At 38.4% G+C, this 27,783-nt stretch overlaps 1 protein-coding gene across 1 annotated transcript; it reads left to right on the forward strand.

Moving 5' to 3' along the window:
- ITM2B (integral membrane protein 2B) lies at positions 1 to 27,783 on the forward strand. The gene is made up of 6 exons (XM_003412619.3): positions 1 to 205; positions 19,684 to 19,812; positions 21,981 to 22,187; positions 25,205 to 25,315; positions 25,861 to 26,011; positions 27,039 to 27,783. The coding sequence occupies exons 1-6, from the start codon at positions 89 to 91 to the stop codon at positions 27,122 to 27,124; spliced, it is 801 nt and encodes a 266-aa protein (XP_003412667.2). The 5' UTR covers positions 1 to 88; the 3' UTR covers positions 27,125 to 27,783.

A 27,783-nucleotide genomic window follows, 5' to 3' on the forward strand; every position in this document is an offset into this window, starting at 1 on the left:
CGGCCGAGGAGGCTGAACACGCAGCCGGGAGCCCGCAGCCCGCGTCTCCAGCCCGCCGCCGCCCTCCGAGGGCGCTCCAGGCCGCGCCATGGTTAAGGTGACGTTCAACTCGGCTCTGGCCCAGAAGGAGGCCAAGAAGGACGAGTCCAAGAACGGCGAGGAGGCGCTCATCATCCCCCCCGACGCCGTCGCGGTGGACTGCAAGGTCCGAGGGCCGGGGTCCGAGCTGGGCGCGGGAAGGCGCGGGGACCTGGGCGTCTCGGCCCGGCCGGGTAGTGCAGCGCGGGGCAGCCGCGCAGAGGGCGCGCGGGCGCGGGGCAGGAGCTCCGAGGAGGGTCCCGGAGCGCTCCTTCTTCTCGGGCTGCTCCCTTTCTTCTGCGGCCGCAGCTTCTTTCTTTGTAAGGAAGTGCGTGCGAAGGAAGCCCTGCCTGACGCGGGTCCGGGAGCTTGGGAGGCCGGGAGAGGAGGCTGGAAGAATGGTGCCGAGTTCGCTGTCATTTGTGCAGCCAGGGGTGGGTGCGTGGGGCCGGGACGTGGCTCGATCTGTAGACCAGCAGCGACATGCAAAACAACAACCGAGTTTGGCACTTCCTCTCCGGAATAAACATTGTGCCTAAAATGGCTGACATCATCGCAAACCTAAACCTCTGTTGCTTCCTACTTTCGTTTCTAGGCTGAACAGAACTTGGACTAAGTCCAGCAGCTGAAACCTCTTAATTTAAAAAGCGTTTTTCTTCTTTACCTCCTTTTTCCACGGCCCGTCGTTCTTGGCAGGTGAACTTCACCTTGGGGTCTAGGGAGGGGGCAAAGGAAAGGGAACAGAGGGGAGGGGAGACAGCAAGGTGAGGGCTCAGGGTAGGTTCTGGCTGTTGATTTTGTAATTAAAGCAGAAATATTCCTGAAAAAGGTCAGTAATTACTATGGGGATGTTAGCGTAAAACCAACAGTTGGCGCTTCAGTTCGTATCCCTTGAGGACTTTTTAGCTAAGTGAAGCTTAACCTAAGAAATTTGCCCCCACGTCCGTTGTAATACCTTCCTTTATTTTAAGAAATTTCCGCCTTTAGCCTAAGTAAAAGAATGGAACCGTTACTGTTTTACTTCTCGTGGCTTACAATAATAGCGTTTTAAGTGTAATTGACACAGAAGTTAAAAAGTTCCACAGCTTTTTTCTATCAGATCTTCAGGCTGCAAAAAGACAATCCTGCGGAAGTTAACTGTAGAAGTTATCTATGTTGCTTAGTTTATTGTTTTGTTGGCATTTTTCAAGACGTGGGTAAACTTAGTTTTAACTTAAAAAAAAAAAAAACACCGAATAATTTGTGTGTCAGTTATAAGTAGTAAACCTTATTATTTATATTTTGGTCTAATGAGAAATAGACCATCTATATAGAAAATTTGAGCATATCATATTAATCTGGCTGCCGCTGTATTTATTTTAAGGAAATGATCTAGTTAAAGATGCAAACATTAGAGGTTAATTTTTAATGACTGCTTTACCTTGAGCTGATTGCCTAAATGGATTAAAGGGTGGTATCAGTATTGTTTTCCCAAATCCATTGCAAACAGTTTGGTCTTAAAAAGAAAATGTTTGGAAAGCACAGACAGTAGTTCTTCTAGGAAATTATTTTACCTCTAAGTTTATGTAACAATTATTGTACCTAAAATACATCGAGAGAGTCAGGTGCTCAGTCAAAACAGTTTTAAATCTGTATTTTAAATCCCGTAAACAAATACAACTCCTCCCACTTCAGAAAAGAGGTGGGGGGTCGGGGGGAGAAAGCCTCTGATGATGTCACTCCAGAACGTTTTCTTTCTATTCTGCGTTAGTGAAGGAGATATGAAAATCTTTGGACAGAAATCAGAATTAATATATCTGGTAGCTTTAAATCTGACTTAGGACAATTTTCAAATCATTTCTGTTCTGAAACTGACGTTATTTTCAGATCCTCAGAATTTCTCACAAGTTTACCATCTTCAAATATTGTGGTAATAGCAGCTATAAAAAAAATAAGCATTCATAGCTCTCTGCATTGTTTTCCGTTTCTATTTTCTCAGATCCCCATGTCCAAAGAACAATACTGGGACTAAGCAGCGAAGGCCAGTCTTCGTTTGTAAGACAAGCAGTCATGGATGAATTGGCAGATACAAATGACTAATTCTTTTTTCTTGCTGTAAGCTGAAAGACTTCTGTTCTACAGTGGGTGACAAAACATTGCTCTACGTTAAAAGTAGAATCCTTATAATTAGTTTCACTTAACAGGTGAATGAAGATCTTACTTAATGACAGACGTTTGTGAAAGAACTGATATCTTTGTCTTTGAGCTTGGTCAGTGATTATATAATAATTTCTAGCTCCCTGGTGGTGACCAAACAGGAAACACCGCTTCTGACTGCCTGGGCTTCTGCAGAATCGGCCTTCGTGTGTTCTGCCTGGGGCATTTTCTTCGTCTGGTTGGTTCAGAGGGTCACGTACGGTCAATTAGTTAAGCCCACAACCCCTGAGCAAGAATTTCTAAATACCCAAATCCTCTTCTAGACCACAGCATTCCATATCTCAACTGCCTAGACCAGTGTTCCTCAATTGTGCCTTTAAGGGCCACCTGTGCTGGTATCGTCTGGGACTCTGGTTTAAACACACAGATTCCACTACCTTATGCCTCAAGAATTCAGCTCTCTCCAGTCAGCTGGCTTATATAACATGCATTCCGGTACTTTTACACTGCTCCTGTCTTTAGCTATTTTTTTTAGCCTGTTTTCTCTCTCAGGGTAAGAACCCTCCGGAAGTGGCTTCATTGCCCTATTTTTCAATCTTGTGGTCTTTTCAGTAGCTTTTTAATCCCAAGAGCCATTTCTATCGATTATATTATCTCAACTAGCTTGCCATTTTCCACTTGACTGTTTTCATCTCCCTCCACCAGTTCCAGTGGATACAAGCTCTTAAAGGTATAGAAACAGCAGAATAAGACCTGGGTTTTGTGTAGAATAGGTGAATTTAAGATTCTATACATGTTTTATGTTGTAGGCAGCTATTCATTCATTTATGTTTATGTCTATAACTTAACCTTGAAAAATTGTTATATATATGCAGATTTCAAAAGACTTAATGGACTGAGCCAGAAGTCCCAGTTTTGTCTCATTACGTAACTGCTTGATCTTGGGCTTAATTTTTTTAGTTTTCCTCTCTGTAAAATGAGAGGGTAGGACCAGATGGTCTGTAAGGGCTTCTCTAGAAGTTTTAAAATTCTATAAAGATTCCAGGATTATATAATTGTGTTTGGCAGGAATTAAATTGTTTTCATTGTGAGAAATAACAACTGCCTCCTCAGCCTAACCAAACTATTCCTTTTCTTTCTGTGTTTCAGTTTAACATATTACATTCCTTCCCTATATTAAATTACAACGGGCCAAAGAGAAAGTGGATAGAACTATTATGTAATAAACCACATTTTCATTTTCGGTTACCTCACTGTAGAACGGCAGTTGTCAACAACAACCTGCTTAGGAAACCCCTTCCTCAGTACCAGGCTTCGGAAGAGCTTGTTTGCCTCACAGGTATACCACAAGCCATTTTGCTGATGAATAGTGTTGCTTATACTAGCTACGTTGCAGATGTTCTTAAAAAAGAGGAAAGTAAAGCGCTTGTGTGGGGAAGAAGATAGGGTAGGATAAGAGCTGCTGGAAGGAAAAAAGGATGCCTTATTCAGTAAGCTCTGAGTTCTCACTACAAAGTGGCTGCTGGGACTCTAGTTTTTTATAGCATCTGACTCCCTATTTGCACAAATAAAGCTGTGGTAATTTTAATTTTTTGTTGGTGCTGGTGGCTCAGTGATTAAGAGCTCTGCTGCTAGCCAAAAGGTTGGCAGTTTGAATCCACCAGCCGCTTCTTAGAAACTCTATGGGGCAGGCAGTTCTACTCTGTCATATAGGGTCACTGTGAGTCAGAATTGACTCGACGACAATGGGTTGGGGTTTTTTTTTTTTTTTTTTTGGTTTCGTGGTATTTTTGCTTTTTGGGGTTTTTTTTTTTTTGCAGGAACATAAAATGCATCCTGGATGTTTACTGAAATGTATTGACCTTTAGGATTGGGAGCTGGATTTTCTTTAACCAGAGTGCATCTTATTATTTAGTTATGTAGTTCACCACCAACACCAACTGCCATTCAAGTCAGCTTGGACTCTTGGTGACCCCATGTTTGTCAGAGTAGAACTGTGCTCACAGGGCTTTCAATGGTGATTTTCCAGAAGTGTATTGCCAGGCCTTTTTTCCAGGGCACCTGAAACTAACAGCCTTTCAGTTAGCAGTATAGCAAGTTAACCGTTTGTATCGCTCAGGGATAGTTAGATGATTTAGTGTTTGTAAACAGTGACCATTAAAAATTTTACAGCTGTAACTTTTGACTTTCCGTGAGGATATTTGTCCTGTAGTGAGGGGTTAGTGCCGGGAGATAAATTAATATCTGCGTGCATCCCAGGTGCCTTGGCAGGACCCTTCTGTGCACAAGCCGTAAGAGGTGTTGCCACTGCAGAGGGTGGGGCAGGGCTGTGGATGGAGCAGTTGGAGGATAAGATACTGGCCTGTGGCCCTCCCATGTTTGTAGTGTTCCCATGTCATGTTTTTTTAAATATAAGTTTAAAAATTTTATTGGTGAGAATATACACAGCAAAACACACCAGTTAAACGGTTTCTACGTGTACAATTAAGTGACATCAATTACATTTTTTGAGTTGTGCAGCTATTCTCACCCTCCTTTTCTGAGTTATTCCTCCATCAACATAAGCTCACTGCCCCCTAAGATTTCTACCTAATCTTTCCAGTTGCTGTTGTCACTTTGATCCCATATAGATGGTTTTTAAAAAGAGCGTAATAATGTTCACGCAGGTATTTTTTTTTTACTAGTTTATTGTTTGGTTTTAAGAATACTTTAGGGGGATATTTTTGTTTTAAAGATTATCTCAGGGAAATAGTTTCAGGGGTTCAGCCAGCCTCAGTGGCTTCAGAAAGTCTGGAGTCCATGAGAATTTGACATTCTCTGCATTTTCCCCTTTTGATCAGGATTCCTCTATAGTATCTTTCATTTTTCCTGTCATCTTAAACATATTTGGTAATCAGGGAAGCATATTGCTCTGCCACATATCAGGTTAATGTGCTATCTCTCAGACATATTAATGGTACCAAACCAAACCTGTTGCTGTCAAGTTGATTCCACTTCACAGTGACCCTGTAGAACAGAGTAGAACTGTCCCACAGAGTTTCCAAGATGGTAATTTTTATGGGAGCAGACTGGCCCATATTTCTATCTCGGTGTCGCTTGTGGGTTCAAATCTCTGACCTTTTGGTTAGCAGCTGAGTGCTCAACAACTATGCCACTAGGGTTCCTTATTTATGGCACAAGCCTCTTTACGTTAGAATTTAATTTATGAGTTATTACAAGTTGGCTAACCCTAGGTTTGCACGTAAATCTGCATAGAAAGGCACACTGGTGGCGCAGTGGCTAAGCGCCCAGCTGCTAACCAAAAGTAGGCAGTTCGAATCCACCAGCCACTCCTTGGAAACCCTATGGGGCAGTTCTGTGTCCTGTAGAGTCACTATGATTTGGAATCGACATCGCAGCAACAAGTTTTTTTTAATGGGTGCATAGAAAAGATGTAATAAGTAGTAATTGTGGGGAATGCTGTGGCTTCTGGGACTTTATTATTATTATTTTTAGCTTTTATCATAAAAAAAAATACCATAACTTAAATATCTGGGTATCTATTAAAAAGCCATTTTTCCAAAAGAAAGTACTTTTTTGAATCTGTACTTTTAACTGAAGCTTCTTGAACTACTTTGTATAGCATACTATCAGTAAAGGAAAATCCAGGGAAAATGTGTATCCTTTCACGTATGACATTGATGAATTCATCTTCTTGAACTTTTTGGCAAACTTGGCACTTTTTCTTGGAGCTTAGACTGAAGGAGGTAGAGACTTTGCCATCAAAGTGTTTCTTCAGGCTTTAACTGCTACCTGTTAAAGGATTTGTCAGTTCTGAATTTCTGAATGAGGTGGTTTTTGTCTAAAAGATGTAGAAAATAGTAACACTAGAAACATGCTTTTAAGAGGCTTAGGTGTAAAGATAATTATTTTCCAAATCTTACTTTGTCTGCACAAAGCCTTTTAAAGGGAAGATGCCAGAAAGTTGAAAATTGGGAATTACATTTCAAGTATGACCTTAAGGATATCTTAAAAAAATGCCACTTCATAAATATTTTTAATAGCTTTTAAGAAAATATACAGTATGTTCCCATTTTATTGGTATTACTAACAATTGACCGAAGATTATTTTAAATACAGATTTTTTAAGTTCTTTGATTATAGAAAAACTTTTTGTGGCATTTCTATAATTCTGTCCTCATTTGAGGAAAAATCAAAAATGAACAAACTATTTTTATTCTTAAACAAAACTTTGAATCTTGAGTTGTAGAAATGAGAAAAATTGTTTACTATTTTGTCTTTTAATTCTGATAAGTGCCCAGCAATAATTTTATGATGTATAGCTAATATAAATTATAAATATTACTGAAGAGACATTAATGTTGAAATAAAATTTATAGTTTATAAATAGTCCATATTCAAATTTAAACATCTTGGAAATGTATTTGGGAGATTGACACAAAGTATGGTTTTTTTTTGTTTTTTTTTTTTATGGTGTTATTTATTTGATACTTTGAAAATTTGAGATACTTGAATAAACCTTTTTTGGCGTAGTAAGAATTTCATACTTTGTAAGAAACAAGAAGCTTTGTGTGATAGATTTTTGTATATTTGTATGTTTGATTTTTAATACCATAATTGAAAAAAGTGTTTTTCAGAATAAGTTAAGCATAAAGCCTAAACCTTGAATTATTTTTTCTGCTTTAAATGTGATTGTAATGTTTAAAATTATTTAATGTCAAAACCAAAAAGATAAGCTGCATTGTTAAACAAATCACTTGGGTTGCTGCAGCATACAAAAGACCCATATTTATAGTGGGAACAGTGATTTCCAGAGCTAGTTTCTGTAGGTCTGTATGTCTTAAAGTTCATTTTGTCAGCCAATTTTGTTAGTATTTCTGTTCAGCTATGTATACTACTCTCAGTTTTTATCTTTCATAACTTGCCCTTTCAATTCCATTAATTTCTTTCATTTTAGTACTAGGACATATGATTTCCCAAAATAAAGGCTAGACATGTTATGCAAAAACCAAACCCTCTGCTGTCGAGTTGATTCTGACTCATAGCGACCCTAGAGGACAGAGTAGAACTGCCCTGTAGGGTTTCCAAGGAGCGCCTGGTGGATTTGAACTGCCGACACAGAGGTGGTAAACTCATTGTTTCCTGGGGCCAGCCAGATTTGCCTGTTAAGCAATTAAAATATTCATCGTTTCCATTAAAGAATAAAGTGGGTTCAGCGTTGCCTGATTTTCCAGTTTTTAAAAGCAAGCTGGAAATCAGGGGTTTTATTTGAAATACAAATTTCGAATATTAAGAACTAATTCCTACAAGAATTTCAGGCAAAAACACTGAAGGTCTGCTTCAATCTTTGCAGTGGAGTGTAGAGTTGGCACATTATGCGGCCGTTACGGCCTGCCGTTGCTTCTGTACGGCCTGTGAGCTAAGGATGAGTCATAATTCAGGGTGCAGAACCTTGCTACCTCACTCAGCTGGCTTCTCACATCAGCTTCTGCATCCAGTCTGTTGTGATACCGCGTTAGTTTTGATAAACTCTACAGTACTGAATGAGAGTGAAAGAAAAAGCAAATGGTATCTAGTTTTATTATAACAATAGTTTTGATTGTGCAGACTCCCCTGAAACGGTATCCCTGGACCACATTTGGAGAATTTCTGCACTAAACATTTGTTTATGCTGCTCTGTCATGTTTTTGTTTGTTTGATGGATTGTAATTTTAAATATTACATATAGCCTTCCAAATACTGAAGATCAGTATTTAACTCTGTATTTACATACAGCACACATAGTTGTCTTCTGTTCTCCCAGTAGTTACAATAATTTCTGGTTAGGTTGATTTCAGTGTTTTTCTTATAGTTTACATAAACATTATTTACATTTGAGGAATGTAATATACTTTTATTACACATCTTTTCTTGAACAAAAACTTTATTTTCCCTGGATTGCTGCTTGGGTCAGGAGGGAAGGTTGCTTAATTTCCTCTGTGTTTAGAATTCATCCTCATTCACTAACAGCAGTATAATTCCTTTTCCGTACATTCAGACTCATCAGGTAAGCTGTCAAGCTTTATATTTTTGTTGGCAGTTTCCCACTTGCCATTTTTCAGCCTTGCAGTCAGGACTGTTGCATTCTAGGCCTGTTGCTGTGCGGATGTCCTGAGAATCTGTCATCATCCTGGCCTTCACCTACGTCCCATGTCGAATCTGCAGTTTTATGAATCCCAAGAAAAAGTGTCTGAGATAAAATTTTTGAATCCTTGCATGCCTGAGACTCTTTATTCTAACCTCAAACTTAGGACAGTTAACCTAGATATAAAATTCTAGGTTAGTATTTTTCTCTCAGCATTTTGATGGCGTGGCTCCATTATCTTCTGGTCTGATCATTCTGGTATTTTGTATGTGAAGCTTGGGATTTTCTCATTACGTCTTGGTGTTTTCCTTAAGCTTTCATTTTTGAAAATTTTTATGGACAAATTGTTTGCTGTCGTTCATTTCTGTCCTCTGGCATAAGGTCAGCAATACTATTGTAGTCGTTAACACATATGATGCTTACTGTTAGCATGGCTTGATTTAAGTAAACTCACTGTGCTAGCAGAATTCTGTATGAAGTCAGGATATGAATATTACATGTGTCATTTCACGTATTACCAGAGTCAACTTGCCTAAGCTGGTTGACCTAATAATTCCAGCTTGTCCTTCCCTAAGGCACAGATGGTTTCAGATGATATTTAGGCCTTATTTGCTCTGTGATGCCACACAAGTAATTTTACTTAACTTCTCTGGGCCTTACCATATTTATCTATAAAATGATGTATTGAACTAAATGATCTCTTATGGTATTTCCACTTAATAATTCTAGGAACTACCATAAGGGATCTTTGCTTTCTGAGAACTGCCCTGATTACGTCCTCAGAAGCACTGCTACATGGCAAGACACTGTAGGTAGGGATTAAAAAAGCCCCAACCCTCAAGAAGCATACATAGTGCAGCTGAGAACAACTAATTCTATAAGCTGTATTAATTATAGCCTACTTAAATGTCTGTATCTGCTTTCACTGGAATCAAGAGCTAGGAAAGGTATTGAGTAGGGAACAAGATTTCGACCCATAAAATTTTCCATGTGAGAGAGTAGAACTGGCCACAGGGTTTCCTGGGCCGATCACCAGGTCTTTCTCCTGAGGAGCAGCTGGGGGGTTCAAACCACTGACGTTTTAGTTAGCAGCTGAGTGCTTAACATTATTTTTCCAGGACTTCTTGGTAAAGGCTATTATTAACTGTAAATAACATTTATTTATAATGCTGTTGACAAAACATCTACCTGCTAGTGCTAGTTTAGTCTTTGGCTACCCCAGTGCCTTTAAACTCAGCAGTATGAATTTGAAAATACGCTGCCATTTTTCTTGACAAAATTGTATCACTAGTACAGTTTTATACAGTGTAAATTGAATAAACACTATATAGAAATAATGGTTGTCCTTAAAAATATGTAGGAAAGTGAAATATTTTTCGAATGTTATGTTAATTTTCTGCTTTGCAGCAGGTATTCTGCCTGTTCTAATAATAAAAAAATGGTTAAGTTATGGTCCAGCCCTAAGAGTGTTACAGCCTGATTTAGTCCTGACCTGTTTTTTTCTTTTTAACCTAGGCTTGTGCTAATTTTGTATGGTGCTAATAATTTGGTTCCGATTTCATAGATTTCTCATAATAGTTAAATTGTTACAGAATGGCTTTAATAATTGAATTCCTTTTTGTTTTTGTATTGCTGTTTGTATACTATTTTAAGATTTGTTAGCAAGAAAGTATATTAATGACAGATCTGTTTTGTAGTCATTGTACTTTGAGATGAAGCTCTCATCTTTTAAGCCTCCTCAATGCCAACTCCAGAATAACAAACTTTATTAATCAGAACATGTTGGCGTAATTCCCAGTTTTGACTCTCAGTACTAATTTACCTTAGCTGTACTTCCGTGGTGAATGAAATCCAATACTGACAGAAGGCCCGGGGACCTTGTGAAATCCCGTGCAATACTACAAACACCATAAGGAGCAGTTCTATTTCTGGCCGTAAAATACTAATCACTTAGAAAAGTGTGTTTTTCTTGTGTATGAAACAGAAAATTTCTCCTGTGGACTTTAGCACGGTTGACAGTAGCAATCCTATTTGAGAAGTCAAATAGATACTGATTTATGGGAATGAGAAAATGCAAACAAATGTTTATATTCATTTGCAAACATGTCTGTAGATGGTTAGCTTCTCCGCCAGAGATTTGTGCTTTATGTGTTGTTGGTAGCAGCTGTGCAGTCAGACCCAGACTCATGGTGACAATGAGATGAGATGCTGCAGATCATTGGGATCCATTGGGTTTTCACAAGTAGATCACCAGGTCTTTTTTCCTAGTCTTAGCAAAAAAAAAAAAAAAAATTTTTTTTGGAAGCTGTGATGAAAGATGTTCATTATCATAGCAACACAAAAGCTTCTACTGCCAAGTGTACAGTGGCAACGCATGAAGTGCATAGGCTGGGAATTGAACCCAGGTCTCCGGCATGGAAGGTGACAGTTCTCCTACTGGGCCCCCACTGCCCCCACTTTATCTGTAGCACAGTATTTTTTGTAATCAATGTTGTTAATAATAAGCAGTTTACTAGATAATATCTTTTTGATGCTTCAATATTAAGACAAAGAAAGCTAAAGTGGAAGTCAGGTGAATAGGACATGTAGCAGTAACCTTTCTGTACCAGTATCATTGAATTAAAAAAACCAAAATCAAACTCCTTGCTGTCAAGTCAACTTTGACTCATAGCGACCCTCTAGGACAGGGTAGAACTGCCCCATAGGGTTTCCAAGGAGCGGCTGGTGTATTCAAACTGCCCACCTTTTTGTTAGCAGCCTTAGCCCTTTCCCACTGCACCTCCAGAGCTCTGTATCATTGAATAGCACTGGTATTTTACCAATACTACTATTGGAACAGTCTTTCACAAAACCATTTTTGTGGTTCTAAGGATATAGTTAGGAAATCATTTTTGGAATCTATTAAGTAGATCTTAAAAGGGTAACCACAGTTCTGTTTATTTTTTTTGCATGGGAATAGAAAGCTATTTCCTTGTGTCTTTTTTCAGCTGGCCTTTTCGGTATTCTGGGCTGGTTACTTCTTAACTGGCTTCAGCCCCAGCAGATACTTGTTACAGCTTCGAGGTGGTTTATTCTGGTTTGAACCCCTGCTGAGAATTTGCCTTTCCACCCCCAGGTATACTGAATCACAATCTTACAGTTTAACTAGATCCTCAGGTGATTCTTAGTTATAATAAATTTTGAGAACCACTGCTCTACTAGTAGTTCTCAGAATTGGTCCTTAACCAGTAACGTTAGCAGTTAGCATCACATTGCCTGGGAATTGTCAGAAATGCAAATTTTCAGCAGGGGTTCAAACTGGAAGGAACTGTTTGAAGCCCTGCTTTTCCCAGCTAAGGCGGATGGCAATGGAAATGATAATAAAATATAATTTATTGAGCACTTACCGTTTACTATGTGCCAAGCAGTGGTCTGTGTATATCCTTTACATATATCTCCTCGTCTAATTCCCACAACATTTCCGAGGTGGGTGCTATTACTACTACACGTTTTGTGATTAGTAATTGAGAGAGAGCAAGGATGGCAAGACTACGTCTCATATACTTTGGACACGTCATCAAGCGGGATCAGTCCCTGGAGGAGGACATCATGATTGGTAAACTAGAGGGTCAACGAAAAAGAGGAAGACCCTTAACAAGATGGATTGACCCAGTGGCTGCAACAATGGGCCCAAGTATAACAACCATCATGAGGATGGCACAGGCCTGGGCAGTGTTTTCATTCTGTTGTACATGGGGTCTCTATGAGTTGGAACCGACTCGACAGCACCTAACAACAACTGAGAGAGAGGTTAAGATACCACTTGTCCAGCTGCTTTTCATCCTTCAGAATTTTGACACTTCTTGTCTATCATCTTTTTTACCCTTTTATTCTTCAAAGGATTATGTCTTTTTCAGCTTCTTTAGTATCGTTTAATGGGGCTTAAAAAAAAAAAAACAAAAAACCCTGTCCTTGCTCATAAATTTGGAAAAGGGGGGGATTCAAGTGTTATTTACACACTGAAAAAAATCACCCTTTGTAAGTGTGTATTTCTGTGAATTTTGACAGAAGTATCTAGTGATGTTTTTACCACAGTCAAGATAGAGAATATTTCATCACCTCAACATGTTCCTCATACCCCTTGGTAGTCAGTTCTGCCCCTCACCCCTGGCCCCGGCAACTATTGATTTGTTTTCTGTTCCTTTAGTTTTGCTTGTTCCAGAATGTCATATAGGTGTGTCAGGAATAAGGAGCCTTTTTTCATTCTCATCATTTTTGTCTGTTGACACTTTGGTGAGCTCTTCGAAACAGCTCTTTGATTCCTACATGTGGTTTTCTCTGGGCTCTCGATTTTTGGTTTGCTGATGCCTTGTGTGTTTGGATTTGTTCTTTGCAAGAGAATGTTCTGTCATTTAAAGAATTAAGGTGCTTTATTCACTATATTAATCTAGTCTTTATAACTCAAAACTCCTTATGGGGAAGTGTTTTAGATTGGTGGTTTTATGAAATTAAGTAGCCAGAGGGAAACATACTGACTGACAGCCAAATGTGAAGCTCAAGGTTCAAAACCAGGCAACACTGTAGAAAAGAAATTCATGTGTTTGTTTTTCATATAGGGAGGAAAAAAAAAATGATGGGAGTAGTTGAGAATTAGACATGTTTAGAAAATTACGAGAAATCTATTTTTTAAAAATGTAGAATCACCAGTTTGTAACTAGGTTTACTTCTGAAGGTTTAATAGCTCATGAGTTGGGGTAAATTGGTTCTTTTCTGTCTTTCCGTGCCCCCCCCGCCTCTTTTTTTTTGTAATAAAACTTTTAACCCTGAGAAATATTTTCTTCAGTAGTGTGGCTCTTAAAGCATTTTTGTTGGCTTTGCTGTAATTGAAATAGTATATCAGAGAACTTTGAAAAAAATTCTCTTAAAAGCTTCCATTCGTCCTGTAAAGAGGGCTCAAGTAAGAAGTGCCGAAGGATGTAAAGTGATTTGTTAGTTTGGGAACAGAATAAAAGTAGTATGAAAACCCATACATTTTATCTAAGTTGAGTTTATAATTGAAACACGGTTACTGAAGCCATAGGGAACTGATTGAGGTGACCTAATTCTTTTTTTATTGTGCTTTAAGTGGAAGTTTACGATTCAAGTCAGTTTCTCATACAGAAACTTACACAGACATGGTTATGTGATCTTAGTTGTTTTCCCTGTAATGTGACAGCATACTCCTCCTCTCCACCCTGTATTTCCTGTGTCTGTTCAACCAGCTCCTATCCCTTTCTGCCTTCTCATCTCACCTCCAGACAGCAGCGACCCACGTAGTCTCATGTGTTTACTTGAGCTAAGAAGCACACTCTTCACCAGTATCATTTTATGTCTTACAGATCAGTTTAATCTTTGTCTGAAGAGTTGGCTTCAGGAATGGTTTTTGTTTTGCGCTAACAGAGAGTCCGGGGGCCATGTCCTCTGGGGTCCCTCTAGTCTCAGACCATTAGGTCCAGTCTTTTTACTAGATTTTGAGGTCTGCATCCTACTTTTCACCTGCTCCATCAGGGACTTTCTGTGATGTTCCCTATCAGGGCAGTGAGGTGACCTAATTCTTTCTTAACTAACAAGCACTAAAACAATTTATCTCAATTTGCTTAAGATATAATTGGTTAAATAATTTTACTTTATCATAGGATAAGATTTATTTGAAATTAGTAAGGTACAAGTGTGAGAAAGCTTTTGAAAGAAGTGTCTGTTTGTAGATGTAGTGTTGAGGTGATTATAGGCCAGCGTTGTGCTTCAGTGTCTCATTTATAAACTGGGGTAAATACTTGAGGGTTTTAGAGAGATTAATGAGATGATAATTGTCCAGCACCTTTGGGAGTTGTGTGACTTTATTGGTATAATTTAAGGCGTACCAGTTTATGGGAGTCCAAGAGGAGGAGATGTCTTTGCAACTTGTTTTAAATTAGGACAGGTAAGGCTCAAAAGGCATTTTCAGTGAGCAGCTCTTGCTTATGGGTGATTTTTCTTTTTGTTTTCCTTTTCTAATTATGAAATAGAGCATACAAAAATACAGAGAGTATGTAGTACTGTTTTTTTTAAACTATTAAGTGTAATGCATACCACTTTGTGCAGCTTTCTTTTTTGTTGTTCAATATTATTTTTAAGATTTCTTTGAAAAGCAGCAACTCTAGTTGATTTGTTTCAGCTGCCTTATTGTCCGAATGTATAATTTTCCTCTTGAAGGATGTGTAGGTTTTTTTCTTTTTTGTTGTTGTTACTTGCAATTTTGTAGTGACTGTTTTGTTAAGGAATCCCAAGGTGGTTTAGGAAACCCCGCTGGCGTAGTGGTTAAGTGCTGTGGCTTCTACCCAAAAGGTCGGCAGTTCGAATCCACCAGGCACTCCTTGGAAACCCTATGGGGCAGTTCTGCTCTGTTCTGTAGGGTCCTTATGAGTTGGAATCCACTCCGTGGCAGTGGTTTTTGGTTTTTTTTTTTTTTTTTTTTAAGGTGGTTCAAACAGTTACTGTAGTCAGCTGCTAACCAGGTTCAGGTCCACCCAGAAGTACCTCCGAAGCAAGGCCTGGTGATCTACTTCCTAAACTTCACAGCAGTTGAAAATCCCATGGAGCACAGCTCTGCTCTGAAACACGTAGCGTGTACTCTGAAACATGTAGCCATGAGTTGAAATCTACTGGTGACAGCTGGTTCTAGTGACTGTTGTCTGACATAACAAAAGTTTATCTAGGGTTATATACCTAGGAATGGAATTGCTAGGTCATAAAAATGTAATCTTTAATTGCTATTTCCTGACCAGAAAATACCACAATGTATTTATCTGTTCACTAGTTGGGTTGTTTCTAGTTTGGAGCTATAATGAATATCTTGTTCTGTCATTTGTGTCTTGGCTGGGATTGCTGTACAATGTGGAATAGAAACAGTGGGACAATTTTAGTGGCATCCCTTGTATTCCCAACTTTAGAGGGGATAGTGTAAGTCTAAAGTTTCACAATTAAGTATGAAGTTTACTGCAGGATTTTGATTATTCATTTTATTCAGGTTAAAGAATTCTATATTCGTTGCTAAGAAATTGTATCATGAATAGCAGTTGAATTTTACCAAATGCTTTTTCTATCTATTTTGAGATGATCATCGGGTTTTTATCCTTAAATCTTACATATGTGACTTTTTTGTTGTTATTGTTTAAAGCTTATTACACTTTCAAGTGTTAAAACTCGAACATAAAAAAAAAAAAACCTCTTTTAATAAATCTCTTAGGTTAAAAACTTCTGCCTCTTGAATGTGCTTTAATCCTGTCTCCATGACTCATCATAATACTAAACACCATTTATCCATCATATATAAAAAAAAAAAACCTGTTGCCATCAAGTCGATTCCGACTCATAGCTACTCTATATCATAAAAAAACATAACGTTAATTCTAGTCTGTGAACTCCTCAAGGTATGAGCCATGTCTTGATCACGCTGAATTTTCCTCAGGCTCTAGTAGAGTACATAAAACCAAACCCCCTGCTGTTGAGTGGATTCCTACTCATAGGAACCCTATAGGACAGAGTAGAACTGACCCATGGGGTTTCCAGGATGCAGCTGGTGGATTCAAACTGCCGGCCTTTTGGTTAGCAGCTGAATGCTTTAAGCATTGCTCCTCATTGCAAATAAAACGCGAAACCAAACCTGTTGCTGTCGAGTTGATTTCGACTCATAGCAACCCCATAGGACAGAGTAGAACTGCCCCATAGAGTTTCCAAGGAGTGCCTGGTGGATTTGAACTGCCGACCTTTTGGTTAGCAGCTATAGCTCTTAACCATTATGCCACCAGGGTTTCCCTCATTGCCAATAGCAGGCCCTTAATAAATGCTGAGCTGGGCTATAGCACCAAAGAGGCTGTCCTTTTTTGTTAAATGTCTCTTGTCCTTCTCGGATTCTTACGTTGTCTTTCTCCCTCTGGTTCTCCCGTCATGCTGGCTGCTGATGTAGCTGGTTTCTTGTTGGTATGCCTTCTTCCAGTAGTTGCTTCCTACCTTTCTACTTTCATGGGTCATCAAATTAGTCAATCTTCTTTTTTTTTCAAGTATCCAAAATTTATTTACTTATCAAATATTTGTTGAATGCCAACTAAGTGCCAAGCTTGGCTTGGAGCTACCAGTAATGCAAAATGAATATGAATGGAGATAAGACCTGTATGTAAATTCTTCTAATGCAGGATAGAAAGTGATCACTAGGAATTTAGAGATAAAAAGAGATTCAATAGACATTGAAGACCTGATAGCTCTTTTATGAAGTATTAACTGTGGTACATGGACTTAGGGTTTATAATTTGTCTCTTCAACGACTCTTGGTTATTTCCTGATTCTGAAGCCATGTTTCACATTGTCAGGGTGCCAAAAAAGTGACCTGTGGATTAGCAAAGTGTTTTATAAGCTAAATTCTTTGATATATGCTTATTTTTTTTCCATTATTATCCTGGAAAGTTTTTTTTTTTTTTTTTTTTGAACAAACATGAAAATTCAAACACAGCGTGGTTACAAAGGCCCTGTGTGATCTGGCACGCAGTTATCCCTCCGTCCTCATCTCTTATGCCCCTCCCTACCATATCCAGCTGTACTACTTGTCCTAGGAAATGCCTTGCATTCTGCCTCCATGACTTTGTTCATTCTTTGCGCTATGTATAATGTCTTAAACGCTGTCTTCTGCCTGGGTAATGAGTATTTGTCTTTCAGCAGTCCACTCAAGCCTTCTCTTCCCAGGAAAGTCTTCCTGCACCTCCACAGCCCCTCCTTGCTCTCTGTGCGTTCTCCTGTTAGAGCCTGTGCCATGTTTGTGCTCTGTGCACATTCTCCTCTTAGAGCCGGTGCCATGTGTGTGCTCTCTGCATGTTCTCCAGTTAGAGCCCGTGCCATGTTTGTGCTCTCTGTGCATTCTGTTAGAGCCTGTGCCGTGTTTGTGCTCTCTGTGTGCATCCTCCTGTTAGAGCCCATGCCATGTTTGTGCTCTGTGCACATTCTCCTCTTAGAGTTGGTGCCATGTGTGTGCTCTCTGCATGTTCTCTTGTTAGAGCCCATGCCATGTTTGTGCTCTCTGTGTGTTCTCCTGTTAGAGCCCGTGCCATGTTTGTGCTCTCTGTGTGCGTCCTCCTGTTAGCCCTTGCCATGTTTGTGCTCTCTCTCTGCTTTCCCGTTAGAGCCCATGCCATGTTTGTGCTCTCTGCACGTTCTCCTGTTAGAGCCTCTGCCACATTTGTGCTATTTCTCTGCGTTTCTCTCTCTTCCGGACTGATCAGATTGATTTCTTCCTTGGCAGAAGCTGTATTCCCACTGCCTCACATAGCTCTGGGAACATAGTAGAGATTTATAATTATTCGTGAAATAATTGTTGAAGAGTTAAAATGACAGTTGGGGCTGCATATTCTTTTACAGGTGTCTGCCTGGGCTCTTTGGCTATTCATCTTAGTGCTGCTCCAAGAAAGAGCCTGCCAAACAGGGTGGGTGTGGGCGCACATTTGGCTGTCTTGGCAGCTGTTAGCAAATGTTTTAGAAATGACCAGTTCGATCTGTCCTCTCCATCCCCACCTCCTCCACCCTACAGTTAATTGTGCTAGGAACTATTTCTTATCTCCTCAGATGTTTATGTTGGGCTCAAGCAAAACATGTATACTTTATCATTCAAGTTTCATAATACTTCATGACCCAATGGAATTCTTGTAATGTTTTTCACAGATGGGATATCATATTACATGGCCTGATGAATTCTTCTAGGCTTATTTTCATTAAATAATACCTTTAGTGCACTCGTTTTAAGAATACACACAGTACATTGACAGGTATGCCTGCTCCAGCAGAGTACAACGCTTTCACAGTTTTCTGATCCTTATGTCACTTTACATATTCAGCCTCAGCTTTTCATTCTTCCCTAACTGAATATCTTACTTTCCCTATGTCCATTGTCCTGGCCTAATACACCCACCCTGCTTTTGTGCCTTGATCATTTGGTTTTTCTTCTTGCTTCGTCTGTCTTCTCCTTATTTTCTGTTCCTCTATGGAGGCTTAGGCCAAGTCCACGTCCTACCTTAGGCCATCCCATATTGGGTTTTCCCCAGTAAAAGAAAGAATCCAGTTATGTGAGAGTCTGTGCATGTATACTGCAAACTAGAACACCTTTCATTACTATGGTTTCAAGCCAATTGAAGCCTTTTCTTTGCTGTCTGTACTGTTTCATTTGAGCCAGTAGTTACGTAGCACCAGCAACTAATTTCCCTGTCTCTGTCAGCTCTCTGCACATGAACCTGAGTGCAAATGAGAAATTACCTATAACTTGGTGAAGTGACAGAGAAGAGGGATTAAGTTAGAAGGGCAAAGGAAGCATCTAGGGACTCCAGATATCATGACCCCAGATGATATTCTAATCTGAAATTATTTCCTTGAGTGTGTGGAAATCAGAAATTCTCACAATTACATGCAGATTGTATGTCTCTTAATGTTACAAGTAAGTTTATTTCTTATTGAATCTTTCTTCATGTTCTACTACTACTCTTGTCTTAAAAATAAGATAAACTTTATCCAACTGGGATTCTTTTAGGGTGGGGTAGTGAAATTGTAGGATTACTTCTAGGTGATAAGTTAGTCCTCTTTTAGATTCTAATTGTTCAAAGAATTTTAGTTTAATATTATTATGTCTTTATTTTTTCTGTTATTTTCTTCTGGGTTGTTAGGATGGTTTATATCTGATATGAAGTACAAGCTACCTACAGCAATCTAGTACATAATTTAACTTAATTTTATAAATGATGTACTATAGAGATAGCCTGACTTTGTAATACACAGGACCCAGTGCCATAACATTGCATGACAGAGTTGTGTTGTAACCTTTTCTGAATTCTTTAATGTAAGAAGGTATTTTAATCACCAGAAATTGTGCACTCAAAACCAAACCCAGTGCCGTCGAGTCCGATTCCGACTCATAGCAACCCTATAGGACAGAGGAGAACTGCCCCATAGAGTTTCCAAGGAGCACCTGGCGGATTCGAACTGCAGACCCTTTGGTTAACAGCCGTAGCACTTAACCACTACGCCACTAGGGTTTCTGGAATTGTGCATAGAAAGCAGAAAATTTTGGTGTGTATTATTGCTTACGATATGGTTAGCAGATGGGGAACTGAGAGAAGGCAGAAGAAGCATTGTGATGATCCTGGTGCCACCATTAACCTTTCCTGGGTGGATATTGATTAGAGACCTGACTCCCTTGGTCTTTAAGTCTTCCTTTATAAAATTATAACCCTTAGGGTTTCTTTCAAACCTCAGTTTTCTGTGATTTTGATGATGATGAGATATGACCTTGATCGTCTGCCTTCTTCATGTTTTAGGACCCAGATGAAGTGGTGCCAGTTGGCCAGAGAAGAGCCTGGTGCTGGTGCATGTGCTTTGGCCTGGCATTCATGCTTGCGGGTGTCATTCTGGGAGGAGCGTATCTGTACAAATACTTTGCTCTTCAAGTAAGTGGGACAGTTCTAAGTACTGTTCTAAATACTATTCCATGCATATTAGAAAACTGGCCCCCATGTGCCCTCAGCTTGTACTTTTGTCTGTGGTCTTCAGCAATAGCGGCTCCTATTCTAAACCTCTATTAAAAATCTGGACATTTTAGGTAATCACTAAAAGCAGAGTACCATTTTTTGAAATGTTGCTGACTAAAGGGTATAAATTGTTGGGTGATTTTTTTTTTTTCTTTTAAATTGACTAATCTTCATTTTCCTACCATAATTAATGGCTAAAGAGGTGTAGTTTTATCAATTGCCAGCTGAATAAATACATGAGCCGCAAATCCTGTAATGTTGATAGACTCTAACTTGATAGCCAGTCTGGGCTCCCCACAAAATTCTCTTGGGCCCAGAGACACTGGTATCGTGTCCCTGTGCCTCTTTCCCACTTGGTGGTTTATGACCTAGAGAGGTCAATGGTAATGCCAATGGTTAAGACATAGATTTTTTATTAGCTTTGTTTTGTGATATATTTCTCTTTGGCAACCAGATTTCACTAAAATATTTTACAGAATTTTGAAAGATTCTGCCAGAGGCTATAAATTTCTTTTTTTTTAAGTTTTATTTATGCTCATTTTTATATCTTTTGAGATGATGGCATATTGGTAGAGAGCAGTGAAGTATAATTATTCAGATAACATTTTATGCTTCTATAGCAACTTTAGGAACCCTGGTGGTTTAGTGGTTAAGAGCTATGGCTGCTAACCAAAAGGTCAGCCAGTGTGAATCCACCAGGCGCTCTTTGGAAACTATGGGGCAGTTCTACTCTGTCCTATAGGGTCACTATAAGTCGGAATCAACTCAGCGGCAACGGGTTTTATAGCAACTTCCATCAATTCTTATCTAAATTCCTAAAACAGCAACTGAGTCACAACACAAGTACCCACTGGTGTTCTTCTTCATCGTTTGAATACTTTAGGCTTAGTAGAGCTTTGACCTCGTGTTGTCTTTACCAAGATAAGTGCTTTAACCTCCCTGATTATAAAATAATATTCATTAAAAAATACATAAAAGTATTAAATTGCACCAGTCAGAGGTAATAGCCTCAGATTCCTTCTTTAAAAACTAGTCATCTTTTTTTTAATAGAGTATTTTACAGGAAATATATATCCATATAGAGAGATATATACATATATAAAATGTAGAAAAAATGACTTGGAACTCCACTGTGCAGAGTTAACCTTCGGTGTCTTGATGCTGTATACCCCAAGTCTTTATTATGTGTACATTTATTTTCCTGCAAAAATGAGACCATATTATAAAGATTTATAATCTGGTATTTTCCACTGAATTGTGATTTTGTGTGTGTGGTGAACACATAAACGCTTGCTTTTTCGATATATTTTACGTGTATTTGCTTTGTCAGTATTTTTCACGAGTACTTTTTACAGTTCAGGGACAGTAATTATGTTCACCATGTTGTGCATCTCTCATCACTATTTGTTTCCAGAATTTTCTGTCCCTTAACAGCAGCTCAGCGCTCCTTAAACAGTAACTCCTTTTCCTTCCCTCCTGCCCCTCATGTTCACTAACAAACTTTGATCTCTATGTATTTGCCTTATTTTAGATGTTTCCCGTAAGCAGAAGCATATGACATTTGTCCTTTTACATCTATTGCATCTATTTGACTATTGCACTCAGAGTTGTGATATATTTAAGGAGAAATCAGAACTACTTGTATACATAATAGAGATTTCAGAAAAATTATCAGTGAATCACATAAAAAGTTTATAAAGTGTGTTTTTTCAGAAAAACATAGTTTCTGAATTATATTCTTTTATTAAAGTAATGCCTACAGGTAGAAGGAGGCCTGTGTGTTTCTTCAGGTTTACTGTCACCAGAGGGGTGATTGCTTTTATATTCTATAGTTGTCAACTGCAAAAGGTAGAAAGGCAATCGGCTGCTTTTCTCATTTTTCTGAAATGGGTTTTTTTTTTTTTGGTAATACTTCAGAACCTGGTTTTAAAGAATGTGTTAACTCCATAATTAAACTGTCTGGCTTGTCATCTAAAAGTAAGAGTTTGTAAGCAAAATGCTATTTAGAGGTCGCAGCTTAAGTAATACTTATATTTAAAAACCTATCTCCTACTCAATTGCTGAAATAGTGTTTAAACTCTGTATAGCCAGATGACGTATACTACTGTGGAATAAAGTACATCAAAGATGATGTCGTCTTAAATGAGGCTTCTGCCGATGCCCCAGCTGCTCGCTACCAAACAATTGAGGAAAATATTAAGATCTTTGAAGAAGACGAGGTTGAATTTATCAGCGTGCCTGTCCCAGAGTTTGCAGATAGTGATCCTGCCAACATTGTTCATGACTTCAACAAGGTGAGCCAGGTGTCCAGACTGCAGAAAGAATGCAGGTTCTTCAATTGATGCCTTTTGTCATTTTAAATTTCTGTCTTTGCTAGTTTAACAACACATTATTTAAATTTGTTTGGAGTTTAGCTTTTACTTAAGAAAATGGACTTTTATTTAAGAAAATGGTCATAGACACATCCAGACTCCTGAGGAGCCGAGTTACTGGGCTGATGGTTAGGGACCATGGTCTGTGGGAACATCCAGCTCAGTTGGCATAAAATAGTTCATAAAGAAAATGCTCTACATCCTACTTCGGTGAGTAGCATCTGGGGTCTTAAAAGCTTGTGAGCGGCCATCTAAGGTACTCCACTGGTCTACCCTGACCGAAGCAAGGGAGAATGAAGCAAAGTCCAAAGGTTTAATGGACCACAACTACCACAGCCTCCACCAGACTAAGTCTAGCACAGCTAGATGTTGCCCAGCTATCACCACTGACTGCTCTGACAGGGATCACAATAGAGGGTCCCAGGCAGAGCTGGAGAAAAAATGTAGAATGAACTTGTAACTCACAAAAAGGGACCAGACTTACTGGTCTGTCAGAGACTGGAGAAATCCCAAGAGTATGGACACCCTTTTAACACAGTACTGAAGTAACTCCAGTCAAAGATTAGACAGACCCATAAAACAAACAGTAACACATGTAGTTCAGCCATATATCTGAGACTAAATGGGCACACCAGCCCAAGAGCAAAGGTGAGAAGGCAGGAAGGGACAGGAAAGCTGGATGAATGGAAATGGGGAACCTGAGGTCAAGAAGGGGAGAGTGTTGGCATGTCATGGAGTTGGCAGCCAATGTCACAAAACAATATGTGTGTTAATTGTTTAATGAAAAACTAATTTGCTCTGTAAACTTTGACCTAAAGCATAATAAAATAAATAACAAACAAAAAAATGGACTTGAGTTTCTTCTGCCCTCCAAGATAAACCAGCAACATTTGGTTGGCTGGTTTTTTTTTTTTTTTTTTTTTTTTTTTTTACTTTAGATGAGGGTTTACAGAGCAAATTAGTTTCTCATTAAACAATTAATACACATATTGTTTTATGACATTGGCTGCCAACCCCACGACGTGTCAACACTGTGCCTTTCTTGACCTTGGGTTCCCCTTACCAGCTTTCCTGTCCCTTCCTGCCTTCTTGTCCTTGCCTCTAGGCTGGTGTGCCCATTTAGTCTCATTTTGTTTTATGGGTCTGTCTAATCTTTGGCTGAATGGTAAACCTCAGGAGTGACTTGAGTACTGAGTTAAAACGATTCCCAGGAACCATACAGTTGGTTCTGTTCTGAGTCCCTGAAGTAGACCCAGTGAACTGGTCTTCTCCCATCTTGTTAACTGTTCCCTCCCCCTTGAACCTACCTCACAATTGTTCCTCCTTTGCTGGTAAATTACTATTATTTCTCATGTGCTTCCTCTTTTTTTACAGATGAGAGTTGTTTTGTGTTCCCATTTCTGTGTAGCATTTTCAGGAATCAGTCATTTTAGTGCTGTCATTTTGTTAACTCTGATTTCTCCTTTACGTGTCCCCCCAGCTTTTGAAGCTTTTTATACAATGCAGAAAAGTTGACAGGAAAATACAGTACCCCCCAAATTTTCTATGTGGATCTAAAATTTTGTCACATTTGCTTCTTTGCCTTTTGTCTCATCTCACCCCTGAATACTTCAGCCAGTTTCCCTGAACAATGAGTACCATTTCTTGCATAATCACAGTATCATTATCACGTCTAAGAAAATTAACATGATAGTATAATATTTAACACCTGAGCCCTGGTGGTGCTATGGTTAAGCATTTGGCTGCTAACCAAAAGGTCAGCAGTTCAAATCCAACAACCGCTCCTTGAAAACCCTATGGAGCAGTTCTACTCTCCTGTAGGGTCGTTGTGAGTCAGAATTAATTCGATGGCAACAGGTTTGGCTTTGGTTTTTCATATTGATATTTCCCCAGTTCTACCAAGAATGTTTTATTTTTTTCAAAACAGAATTCAGAAGTTCACATATTGCCTGTGTTGTATATGTCTGTCTGTAAGTTTGCCATTTTGAATATTCGAACATACCAGTATGATTAGCTTTGTGAACTTTTCTGTAGCTGGTGAATGTCTATAAGCCGGTTTTTTATGACTATTTGATGTATTTTAACATTTTAAAATCTGAAGAAATAGTTGACAAGTAGATCTTATTAGAATAAGTAATTTTGGAACATTCTGCCAGAGGATATATATCCTCATTTTCTATATTTTTTGAGATAATGGCTTATCGCTAGATATCACTTCAGTTACTTCAAAATACTATATCCAAAGAAAATAAACCAAACCAAAAAATCCCATTCCCATCAAGTGGATTCCGACTCACAGCGACCCTAGGACAAAGTAGAACTGTGCCATAGCGTTTCCAAGGAACGGCTGGTGGATTCGAACTGCTGACCTTTTGGTTAGCAATACATAATTGAGCTTCTAAAAATCTAAGTGTTTACATGGTTTAACTCTTTTTAATCCTCAAGACAATCCTATAGACAGTGTTTCCTAACTGGGGCTTTTCATCTGAACCACAGAACATAGAAAAGCACTTAAGCAACTGTTTTTCTAATTCATCTACGGATGGTAGTAACTAGTGCTGTCGTAGAAGCCTAGGAGAGAAGTTGATCATTACATACAGAGGATACGTGCCGTACTGGCCATTAGGACTGATAAGTGAGGTAATTAACAAAATCTTTTAACCAGATGACAGGTTATTTGCAGTTGACTTTAGTAAGTATTGTCACTCATTATTAGAAACAAGCCCTTGCTACGATTATCAATTATTTGTACAAATAATTTTTCCTCTCCCTTTCCTAATTACCGCCATCCTTATCCCACAATTCTTGATTTGTTGAAATGCAGGAGAGCAATTTACACATTCTAAAGCCCACCTATTTTAGTGGTACAACTTATTTTTAATAATACAGTTGCTGCCTATGTTAGAAATATTAATTCAAATATATCTTTTTCTCCACAGAAACTTACAGCCTATTTAGATCTTAACCTGGATAAGTGCTATGTGATTCCTCTGAACACTTCAATTGTTATGCCACCCAGAAACCTGTTGGAATTACTCATTAACATCAAGGTATAAAAATATTTTCTTATTTTCCATTAATGATGCTGTTATAATGTCTTGGCATTCCATATGGAGAAATTAGCCTGATAGCTAAATTTTACAAAAAGGAACTAAGACTGGGAATCTTAAGAGTCATTCTACTTTGTGGTTTTGCCTTAGGGATTTTCTTTTTAGTGTCTTACATTTCAGAATTTTCTAGAAATACACACATTGGTTGACAAGCAAGGGACAGCAAAAGTTTTCTCAAGAAGTTCTTAAGAACTTCTAAAAGGTTCTTAGGAAGTTTCTTTAATGCCTTTAAAGGGCCAAAGAGTCAGTATTAGGTTTTCAAGCCATAAAAGGTCTATGCCTTATGGCTGTTAACTATGCTGCCATAGTATATAAAGGAATGGGCATGACTGTGCTCCAGTAAAACTGGGCAACCAGACAGCAGGCAGTAATTGACCAACCCCTGTCCTAAACTATAATTTCTAAGAATTCCGTTTATTTTCCTAGTCTATCTGCTCAGTGTATGTTTTGAGATACTTATGTAATATATTCTTTTCCAAATGTAGGCTGGAACCTATTTGCCTCAGTCCTATCTGATTCATGAGCACATGGTTATCACTGATCGCATTGAAAACGTTGATCACCTGGGTTTCTTTATTTACCGACTGTGCCATGACAAGGAAACTTACAAACTGCAGCGCAGAGAAACTATTAGAGGTAATGCTTTTTCGTGTTAAAATGTTGATAGAAGAGCGCATTGTTCCATTTCATTATGTTGAACTAGATTTTGATGAAGGCTAGTCATTGTTAACGTGCTTGCCAGGAATGAGGAGAATTAACTTGGTCACTATTTAATTTCAGATTTTCAAGGAAGCGTCTTAATTCTAAATCCACTCTTGTAAGATAGAAAAAGTCAGGTATGACATGTCACTGCCTTGAAGTGTGCTGGTAGTCCCCCCATCCAGCTTCACATCCTCCCACTTCGGTTCAGGGCTTCTTTCTATCCAGAGGCTCTTAAGGTGTATGCTTAGGGGTCTGCGTTCTAAGCAGACCATTTATCTTTTGGGTTATGTTGAGGATAATCAGTCAGTTTAGTCGGAAAGGAATTTGTGCAAGTTATTAACAGTATCGACGTGACTGATGTTTTAGCTTTGCCAAATCGCTTCTGCCTTTGTATTCTCACTTGGAAAATAAGGACTACAGTATCTCCCCATTTCCTTCAAGATCTTGTAAAAATAAATGCAAGTATATATAAAAGTGCTTTAAAGTAAGATGTGCCATTCATATGCATTGTGGTGTGATATCTTTGAAATTGTGGCACCCAGTAATACTACTTTCCTGACTTTTGTTAGCATTTTTAATATTACTTTTCTCTCACCTTGGACTGTATAAATTACCTGAAACCTGCTTCCATATTTCTTAAAATAAAATTCACCCTTTTTAGCATGTAGTTGTTTGTTTTCACAAATGCATATACAGTCATGTAACCATCACCACAGTAGTCAAAATACAGAATATTTGCAATACCTTCAAATTAATAAATTTGTAGGTAATCTGTATGCTATTATTGTTGATAAGATCCGTTAAGATACTTAGAAAAGGGATAACAAATAGTTTCTCCAGTGTAAAAAAATTCAAACCATAGAAGTTTGTGGAATACAGAGTATTTTATTTCTATATGTCTAAATAATAACTAAGGACTAATGTGAATATTTATTACTAAAAACTTTTCTCTCTCACATAGGTATTCAGAAACGTGAAGCCAGCAACTGTGCTACAATTCGGCATTTTGAAAACAAATTTGCTGTGGAAACTTTAATTTGTTCCTGAACAGTCAAGAAAAACAGTATGGAGAGATTTAATACAGCAGCATAACCCCACCCTTTGTATTTTGTGCAGTGATTATTTTTTAAAATCTTCTGTCATGTAAGTAGCAAACAGGGCTTACCATCTTTTCATCTCATTAATTCAATTAAAACCATTACCTTTTAAAAATCTTTTCTTCTTTCCAAGTGTGGTGTCTTTTATATTTGAATTAGTAATTGGATGAAGTCATAGAACAGTAGTACATTTCACCGCAGATTTTAGGTATTGAGAAGAATTAAACTTTCTTTTAAATCATTTATGCAGATTTTTTAATTATGCATCCTGGAGAGAGGAGGGGTTTCCTAAAGTATAATCATACATATATGCATACCTAAAAGTGGACCACAGTGACTTATCTGTAGTTGTTAGTTGCTCTGCTACCTAGCTTGTTAGAGCCTTTGAACACACGTTTTAATTTTCCTCTAATTAAAATGTGCAGTATTTTCAGTGTCATTTTTAACTCTTCAGATCATGATTTCCAACTTGATGTTTTAATATCCCAGGCACCTGCTGTAATAATATTTTAGAAAATGTTTGGAATTTAAGAAATATCTTGTGTTACTAATTTGTATAACCCATATCTGTGCAGTGGAATATAAATATCACAAAATTGTTTGACTAAA

Source organism: Loxodonta africana, chromosome 17 (genome assembly GCF_030014295.1).
Source record: "Loxodonta africana isolate mLoxAfr1 chromosome 17, mLoxAfr1.hap2, whole genome shotgun sequence".
NCBI classification, from domain to species: Eukaryota; Metazoa; Chordata; class Mammalia; order Proboscidea; family Elephantidae; genus Loxodonta; species Loxodonta africana.

Coding starts and splice junctions, on each gene's coding strand:
- ITM2B (XM_003412619.3), top strand. CDS start 89: ATGGTTAAGGTGACGTTCAACTCGGCTCTGGCCCAGAAGGAGGCCAAG. Junction 206..19,683: donor CCGTCGCGGTGGACTGCAAG/GTCCGAGGGCCG, acceptor TTCATGTTTTAG/GACCCAGATGAAGTGGTGCC. Junction 25,316..25,860: donor AATTACTCATTAACATCAAG/GTATAAAAATAT, acceptor TTCCAAATGTAG/GCTGGAACCTATTTGCCTCA.